The following is an 8026-nucleotide window of genomic DNA, read 5'->3' as shown; positions in this document are numbered from 1 at the left end:
AAAAGGAATAAAAAAGTGCACTCTTGGTAAGGGCAGTCCAGGTCGTTTGTACTGGGGGGCGGGGGGGGGAGGGGGGTGTCGCCGCCATCTTGGGGGGTGACACCCTGAGTAGGGGCTGGTGTGGCGGGAAAAAGCTGCTCGGCGGCCGGAAGTTGTGATCTCACTTCCGCTCCGCCATCTTGAGTGGCCGGAAACGCCAGTGCGACACTTCCTGTCTCCGCCATATTGAGTGTGGCACAGACGTGTTTTGGCAGCCATCTTGAGTGTGGCCGGAAACGCGTTGACGTCATTTCCTCTCCCCGCCATCTTGCGTGCGGCGGTGCGGCAGCCTCACTAAGAGCTACACTCAAAGCGACAGCGATGTGGCTCGGCGGCCATCTTTTGTGTGGCACGAGGCGGCCGGGCAAGGAGGGGGCGGGGTATTTGTCGTCGCGCCGGATGTGACGTCGCAGAGAAGCGCCGTGAGCAGCGCTGGGGCCGGAGGCATGACCCGCTCCCGTGAGTTCGGGGGGGGTGTCGAGGGGCTGAGGTGGGGGTCTGGGGTCCCGGAGTGAGTTTCGGGAAGCTTCTCCCCATCGCTCTGCCCCTCCCCGCAGGGCGACAAGTGGAAGCCGCGCGGAGGAAGCGGGTCCAGGTGAGGCCCAGCCCGGGGCGGGTTCCCAGCCCCCACCCCCAAAGCCCCAAGGAAGGAGGGGACCGGCCCCGTTTGGGGGATTCCCAGCCCCCCCCATATAACGTGTGCCCTCCCTGCCCCCCTCCCCGCCGCAGGCAAAACGCGAGAAGGCGGCAGGGAAGAAGGAGCTGGGGGTGCCGCAGCTGGGCCGCTTTGCTGCCCGCCTCCAGCAGCAGAATGAAAACAGGCAGAAAAGGGTAAAACTAAAATCCAGGGGAGGGGGTTTGGGGTGCCCCCACCCAGGTTTTTAATCCCCCCACTGCGTCTCTGCAGGCGGCAGAGGCACGGCGGCGGCGGGAGGAGGCCCGGGAGACAGAGGTGGGACAGCGACGGAGCCTGGCCGGGCTCCAGCACGACGCTCTGCGGCGGCAACGGGAGTTTGAGCACAAGGTGGAGTGTTGGGGTACCCCTGTTCTTGGGGGGGGGGGGGGCCTCCCCGGATAATGGGGTACCCCCCTTAACACTGGACGTGGTTTAGGAGGTGGTGGTGACACAGGCCGATGCACAAGAAGAGGCCTCGCTGCGGCAGTATGGGCGGGAGCTGCGCAAGGTGAGCGCTTGGTGGGTAGTTGGGGGGCTTTTGGGGGTCTCCCCCCGCCCTGAACCCCCGATTTTGGCAGGTGTTGGCGGCTTCTGATGTGGTTCTGGAGGTGCTGGATGCCCGCGACCCCCAGGGCTGCCGCAGCCCACAGCTGGAGGCTGCCGTCCGTCGTGCCGGGCACCGCCAGCGCCTGGTGCTCATCCTCAATAAGATCGGTACGGTGGGTTTTGGGGGGGGATGTGGGGGTCCTTGTTTCTTGCAGCTGATGGGGAGACGACTCTTTTTGTCTCTGCGCCCCCCCAGACCTGGTGCCACGGGACGTGGTGGCGGCATGGCTGAAGTACCTGCGAGCTGAGTTCCCCACTGTGGCCTTCAAGGCGTGCACCCAGCAGCAAAGCCGCAACCTGGTGGGGTCCCTGGAGAGAAAAAAGGGGTGATCTGGGGGGTCACAGGGTCTGTGGGGGTGACATGGAGACCCCTCACCCTGCTGTGCGCTCCCCCCGCAGAAGCAGAGCCGGCTGCCAGCAGTGACGGCCCCAGAGGATGTCCTGGCCGGAAGCGCGTGTGTGGGCGCCGACTCTTTACTCCGTGTCTTAGCCAACTACAGCCGCTCCGGGGAGGTGAAAACAACCATCACCGTGGGCGTCGTGGGTGAGTGGGGGTCTGCAAGGGGGGTGCGCAGGTCGGGGGGACACCCCACTGACCCCTAACACCCCCCCCCCCCCCCCAGGGTACCCCAACGTGGGCAAGAGCAGCCTCATCAACAGCCTGAAGAGGAGCCGGGCCTGTGGGGTGGGAGCAGCGCCGGGTGTCACCAAGTAAGCCCTGAACTTGGGAGGGGGGGGGGGGGGGAGGAGCCTGCACTGTCCCGCCCCCTTGGGAGGGGCTGGTGAAGCCCCACCCCTTGACCCCACCCCTTTAGGTGCCTGCAGGCTGTGCAGCTGGACCGCCACATCCAGCTGTTGGACTGTCCTGGCGTCGTCATGGAGACAGGGACATCCCCCACCGTGGCACCCCTGAGAGCAGCCCTAGCCCCCCAGCGCCTGCGGGACCCCCTGAGCCCCGCTGCCGCCATCCTGCGCCGCTGCCCCCCGGAACAGGTGGGACCCCTGTGGGGCTTAGCCCCATAGCTATGGCTATCAGGGGTATAATGGGGTGGGGGGGTCCCCTTGTTGCCACAGCATAGGAGTGGTGGCTGCAGGGTGACAGCAATCTGGGAAGGTGTGACTGGACCTCGTACACCCCCCCAACCCTGCGTGTGTTCTTGTTGCTCCCTCCCCCCAACAGCTAAGTGAGCTTTATGGGGTCCCCCCCTGTGCCGACCCCCGGCAATTCCTATCCCACCTGGCCCGACGACAGGGCCGGCTCCGTCCTGGGGGGCTGCCGGATCCCCACGCCGCCGCCGTGGCCCTGCTGCGTGACTGGACCAGGTGGGTGAGTGGCTTTCTGCAGGGGTAGAGAGGTCTCCCCACACCCTGATACCCTTTTGGGGGTGTCTTCCCACTCCCTGACCCTCTTTTGGGGTGGCTTCGGGGGTCTCCGCACACCCTGACCCCCCTTTTCCGGCACAGCGGGAAGATCTCCTACTACACCCACCCCCCCAAAATTCAGGGGGTGCAGCTGGAGGCCCAGATTGTGACTACGCTAGGACCAGCGCTTGACCTGGAAGCCCTGGAGAGGGGTGACGCCGAGGCGCTGGCAGGTGACAAGTGGATGATTCACCCTCTTTGTACATAGGGGTGACCCCCGGTCCCAAAGCTTACCTGTCCCCTCCCCCCGCAGCTATACCGGCGACGGTGACAGGAATCGGGCTGTCCCCATGTATCCCCAATGCGGAGACAGATGAGAAATACAGCGGGGAGGAAGAAGTCGCCATGGAGGATGACATTGACAACCTGGAGGTACAGAAGAAATTAAAGGGTTTGCTGAGGAACAGGTTCTTTTTTTTAGGGGGGGGGGGGGGGGGGGGGGGGGGAGGGGAAGTGTCACAGGTTTATTTTTGATCCCCCCCCAACCCCAGCTCGGTGCGGTGACGGTGGAGCTGAAGCCCCGGGTGAAGACGAGAGGCAGCAAGGAGAGTTCTGCGCCCCGTGCCCCCCGTTTGGAGGAGGTGGCCACCCTCGACCCGCTGCTACAGGGCCAAGGGCTAAAGGCTGCCAGCAAACGAAGGAAAAAGCTGCAAAAAAGAGCAGGTGAGTAAAGCCACTCCTTTTTCTTGAACCCCCCAAAATCCTCCTGAACCCCTCTAAACTGCGACTACCCTCCCACCCTGCAGACAAAATCGCCACGAAGCTTTCGGAGACGCTGGAAGCAGCCATGCAGTTCTGACGGTGATGTTTATTATGTTTTCAAAGTGAGAAATGGTTTAAAAGAAACACCTTTTTTTGAAATAAAAGCACGGGTGGAACAGGGATGCATCTAGAGATGTGATTTTGGGGGGGGGGGGGGTGTGAGGGGGTGGTCCTGGGGGCCTCTCAACCAGGAGGTTGGATTGTGGAGGCTTGTGGGGCAGGGGGGAGGAGAGGGGCCCCCAAATCCCCACAGAGGTTTTGAGGAGCTCACCCATGTTACCAGCTGGGGGGCTGCAGAATGGGTATGCAGACCCCCCCCCTTAACTTGGGGTACCCCATTTTTCCAGGTGACTCAGCAAAGGCAGTGCTCAACTCCCGGGGGGGGGGGGGGGGGGGGGCTCAGTAAACCCCAAAATTGGGATCAAGGGGGGCCCAGTTGTGGGAGGGTAGAAAGTGGCGCACCCCCATTATTAAGGGCACACCATTACCATCTTCTAACCGTTCCCATCCCCTACAGGGCAGCCTGTGTCTTCACTAACACTGAACCCCCCCCCAACTCTCCAGATCAACCCAAAAGCCACCCTGGACTCCCCACTGCCACACTCTCATGTCCCACAGCTCCCGAAAACAGCTTGTGTATACGTGTTCGCAAAGAGAACAGGGTCACCTGCTGTTTGACTCCCCCAAATCACCTACCTTACCTCTCACAGCGTCCTCAGCCACACAGGCAGGTGATGAAAGCCTCCCTGGCGTTTTGGAGTGCAGGGGTCTCCCTATAGCCCAGAGCCAGGCTTCAGGGAGCGAGCTCCCCTCAGCCGCCATTGTGTTGCCTCTCCCCCAACCCGAGAGAAGGGCCTTCGAGGCGCATAACGAGGGGCAGGGAGGGAGGGAGCGAGCGGGTAAAATCGACCATTTTGGGTTGTCTGGGGTTTTTTTTTCAGCTCGTTTTTAACGGTGGAGCCGAGGTGGTGCCGCTGATCAGGCGCCCTTTTGCGGCCCTGAGGGGAGAGGTCGCGCGCGGGGCTTTTCCCGCCCTTTTTGCCCTCCACCTGAGGGGGTGGGGGGCGCTGCACACGTGCTGGGGGGCGGAGCGAGGGCGGCCGCTCGCCCAATGGCGGTGCGAAGGAGGGGCGTTGGGTGGGACGAGGGCAGTGCTCTGGCCAATAGGAGGCGGGGCTGGGTTGTGCGGGCGGGGCCGCTGCGGGCGCATGCGCGAAGGGGAGGCGGGTGGCAGCCGCAGCGGGAGGCAGGCAGGTAGCGCGGCGGTTCCGTGTCTCTTTAATGGGCCTCTGTGGCGGGTTCTGTGGTATTGCTGAAGGGAGGGAGCGGGGGGGATGTGAGGGACATCTGTGGGGACGATCTCTTCGCAGTTTCAGCTCGCCGGCTGCTACTTTTTCCCTCAGAGCTGCTGTGAGAAATGTCCCAGAGAAGGCGCGGCAAACGGTTAGGTTTCTCTCAGGTAAGGGGCAGCTCCCCCCCCCCCCCCCCCCCCTTTTACCCTCTCTGGGTGTGGTGTGTCTCTCTGCAGCAGGATTTCCCTGGCCTTTTCCTACAGGAGGAGGAGGAGGAAGAGGAGGATTTCGTCCTGAACCAGACGCCGACGTACACTCAGGTGCAGAAGAACCTGGAGAGGCACTCCAAGAGTGAAGTGAATCAGAAGGTGGGTTGAGGCGGTTCACTTTTTCCTCTTCTGAGTGATGTATCTTAGCTTCTGCATCCTTACCTAGCTCTTGGCCTTCCCGCACCCACAGGCAATTGAGCTTGTTCAGTTCCTGCTTGTGAAGGACCAGAAAAAGATCCCCATCAAGAGAGCAGGTACGTTTAGGGGAGCCCCCCCTCCCCCAAGCTTTGGGAACCCCAAAACCTTACTGCCCTTTTGGAGCTCAGGCATCCAGGCTCCCTTAGCGATTCCTTTGCCTTTCCTCACAGATATGCTAAAGAAAGTAATTCGGGAATACAGAGATGTCTACTCGGAGATCATCAACCAGGCGACCAGGACCCTGCAGCAGGTGGAGGGGAGGACACGGAGGGATGTGGGGGCTTTGGGAATGGAGGGAGACTCTCTCCTGGATTAACCCTTGTCCTCCTGCAGGTGTTCGGGCTGGAGTTGGTAGAGATCGATGCCAAACATCACATCTACATCCTCACCAGCAGCTTGCCCCGTGCCGAGGGGGAGAACTTGTGCCAGTGAGGGGCTGGTGCCGGGGCGGGGGGATCACCCTGGGGGTGATTTTTGGAGGGTGGGGTGGGTGGGATGGACACAGGCACGTAAGACTCCATCGGAGCATTCATCCCTTTGCTCACGTGGGTGACATGCCTCTCCATCTGCCGCAGGAATGATGAAACAGCGAAGCTGGGGCTCCTCACCGTCATCCTCAGCTTCATTTTCATGAAGGGCAACTCGGCCAAAGACAGTGAGCACCCTCAAATCCCCCTCCATACCCCCTTCCCATTTGTGCCCCCCACTTTTAACACCCTCTTTTCCAGGTGCTGTGTGGGAGTTTCTCCGCTGGCTCCGGGTGAAACCAGGGTAGGATACTGAGGGGCAGGACACACGTGCGTAATGGGGGATGGGGCGCATTGCTGCCACACCTCATTAACCCCCCTGTCCTCAGGCAGCGACACAGCATCTTTGGGGATGTCAAGAAGCTGGTGACAGAGGAGTTTGTGCGGCAGAAGTGAGTTAGGGGTGGGGTTATCCCCCCAGATTTTAGACCCTGGGATCACTCCCAACCCCGGTGTGCACAGAGCAGCCCTGGCGCCAGCCTTGGCCAGGCTGTTTATACCACACCGCAGAGAAAAAAAAGAAAACAACACAGCCCCCCAACACCCAGCGACTTGAGGGGTCTGTCGCAGGGTTGAGGAGTGTTGGACACACACCCCTGGGGTGCCCCAAAATATTTGGGGGGGGGGTTAAACAGACATACCTCCACTTGGCAGGTACCTGGAGATCACCCCAATCCCCATGACAGAGCCCCCCGAATTCAAGTACCAGTGGGGGCTGCGGGCAGCCAAAGAGATCTCCAAGAAGGACGTGCTGCGCTTTGTGGCAAAGGTGAGGCTGTGTTGGGGGGTCATCCTTGGGTTTTTGGGGGGAGGTGGGGTCCTGGGGCTCAATTTGACTCCCCCCTTTTTTCTTCCCCTCCCTGCTTTCCCCCAGATCCAAGGGAAGGACCCCACATTCTGGACAAGCCAGTACAATGATGCTGAAGCTACCTCCTGACCCCCCCCCCCACCCTGGGATCCGCCTCCCCATCCCCCAGAGTAATAAAGGTGCCCGTTTGGAGCGCTGCCTCATAACTCGGTGCTTCATTAAGCTGGAATCTGGGGAGCCCCCCCCTTGCCCTGGGGGGGACCCCTCAATAATGCTTGGGGACGGTGACCAGGGCTTCAGCTGGGGGACGGCTGATGTCGACGTTCTGCAGGGTGAAGACAAGGTTTTTTGGGGGGTTACCCAAAATCTAATACCCCCCTCAGTCTGGGGGGGGGGTGGGTGTTAAGATGTGTGGTGCTTATTGGTGGGTTTTATGGGGGTGCCCCCCCTTACCTGGGGTCGTTCCCGGTGGGTGTTGACTGCTTCAATGTTGAGGAAGATGGATTCTACCTCGCACCCTGGTTTACCCCCGCAAGGGAGAAGGGATGTGGCTGCACCTTGGCCCCACATTTTTTGGGGGGGGGGGGCATTCCCTGTTTTTTGGGGGGCTTGCACCCCACTCACCATAGGCCACGGGTGTCAGCTTGAGCACGGTGTGCAGGGGACACTTGAGGTAGGGCAGTTCATCTTTGGGGTGGAATAAAGGGTAAGGTGGGGGGGTTGAAGCGCCTGGGGGTATCCCCAAAACGTCCTTACGTGTCCCCCCAAAATCTCCCAAATTGTCCCCAAAGCCTCACCTGCGCTCTTATCCAAGAAGTAAGCCAGCAGGCAGCGCATGACAGCTTGGTGGCAGATGACCAGCACGTTCTCCTGCCGCTCCAGCTCCATGATGACGGGCTCCAGCCGCTGCACCAGGTCTTCGTATGACTTGTGGAGGGGGGGGACGTGCACCAGGGTAAGCGGGGAGTCCCCCAAAACCCTGTGCACCCCCTTATTGTCATCGAGGTGGGGGCATTACCTCGCCTTTGGGATAGCGGTAGCGATATTTATCCTGGTCCCGTAGGGCGAATTCTTTGGGGTAGCGCTCCTGGATTTCCTCGTAGGTCATCTCCTCACAGACACCCTGCAGGATGGGGATGTTGGGGGCTGGGGGGGAAAATTCAGAATGAGGGGGGTGCTCCCCCATAATAAAAAGAGGGGTGACTCACGGCATCGATCTCGTTGAGGGCTTTCCACTGCTCGTAGGGCACCCCCAGGGCTTCGGCCGTCTCGATGGTGCGTTTCATGTGGCTGGTCCAGACCTTCAGGTCCTGGATGTGCTGCCCAGAGAGGAACTGGGCCAGGGCCTGGGCATACTGGGAATGGGTGTGGTTGGTGTTGGCCACACCCATGGGCGGGGGCATAGCTCTGGCCACGCCCCATCCGTG

The 8026-nt window shown here is 61.2% G+C and overlaps 3 protein-coding genes and 1 long non-coding RNA gene across 7 annotated transcripts; 2 read left to right on the top strand and 2 right to left on the bottom strand.

The window, feature by feature from the left end:
• Positions 1 to 338: 338 nt before the first annotated feature.
• On the top strand, positions 339 to 4375 carry GNL3L (G protein nucleolar 3 like). Of its 2 annotated transcripts, XM_040617206.1 has the most exons (16): positions 339 to 498; positions 597 to 634; positions 769 to 870; positions 947 to 1063; positions 1152 to 1223; positions 1294 to 1429; positions 1518 to 1621; positions 1721 to 1865; positions 1945 to 2032; positions 2137 to 2314; positions 2502 to 2644; positions 2786 to 2916; positions 2997 to 3115; positions 3235 to 3406; positions 3490 to 3567; positions 4023 to 4375. In XM_040617206.1, the coding sequence occupies exons 1-15, from the start codon at positions 486 to 488 to the stop codon at positions 3540 to 3542; spliced, it is 1611 nt and encodes a 536-aa protein (XP_040473140.1). In that variant the 5' UTR covers positions 339 to 485; the 3' UTR covers positions 3543 to 3567; positions 4023 to 4375. The 2 variants fall into 2 exon arrangements, with proteins under 2 accessions (XP_040473140.1, XP_040473139.1); XM_040617205.1 differs by lacking the exon at positions 4023 to 4375 and having other exon boundaries at positions 3490 to 3623.
• Positions 4376 to 4767: 392 nt separating this feature from the next.
• Positions 4768 to 5320, bottom strand: LOC121098820. 3 transcript variants are annotated; one of them, XR_005831356.1, is made up of 3 exons: positions 5229 to 5320; positions 5004 to 5140; positions 4768 to 4910 (listed from the first exon to the last, which is right to left on the bottom strand). It is a non-coding gene; the product is annotated as an uncharacterized LOC121098820 (long non-coding RNA). The 3 variants fall into 3 exon arrangements; XR_005831357.1 differs by having other exon boundaries at positions 4768 to 4913; positions 5004 to 5129; XR_005831355.1 differs by having other exon boundaries at positions 5004 to 5129.
• LOC121098817 (non-structural maintenance of chromosomes element 3 homolog) lies at positions 4859 to 6789 on the top strand. Its single transcript, XM_040617208.1, has 10 exons — positions 4859 to 4964; positions 5061 to 5165; positions 5257 to 5320; positions 5435 to 5514; positions 5598 to 5692; positions 5840 to 5919; positions 5993 to 6035; positions 6121 to 6183; positions 6446 to 6560; positions 6666 to 6789. The coding sequence occupies exons 1-10, from the start codon at positions 4923 to 4925 to the stop codon at positions 6726 to 6728; spliced, it is 750 nt and encodes a 249-aa protein (XP_040473142.1). The 5' UTR covers positions 4859 to 4922; the 3' UTR covers positions 6729 to 6789.
• A 6-nt stretch (positions 6790 to 6795) lies between these two features.
• Positions 6796 to 8020, bottom strand: LOC121098818 (6-phosphofructo-2-kinase/fructose-2,6-bisphosphatase-like). Its single transcript, XM_040617209.1, has 6 exons — positions 7808 to 8020; positions 7618 to 7722; positions 7397 to 7526; positions 7224 to 7286; positions 7053 to 7117; positions 6796 to 6924 (listed from the first exon to the last, which is right to left on the bottom strand). The coding sequence occupies exons 1-6, from the start codon at positions 8000 to 8002 to the stop codon at positions 6865 to 6867; spliced, it is 618 nt and encodes a 205-aa protein (XP_040473143.1). The 5' UTR covers positions 8003 to 8020; the 3' UTR covers positions 6796 to 6864.
• Positions 8021 to 8026: the final 6 nt, after the last annotated feature.

Source organism: Falco naumanni, chromosome 18 (genome assembly GCF_017639655.2).
Source record: "Falco naumanni isolate bFalNau1 chromosome 18, bFalNau1.pat, whole genome shotgun sequence".
Classification (NCBI taxonomy): Eukaryota; Metazoa; Chordata; class Aves; order Falconiformes; family Falconidae; genus Falco; species Falco naumanni.
The sequence above is the reverse complement of the archived record's forward strand: the minus strand, read 5'-3'. Positions and strand labels throughout refer to the sequence as shown.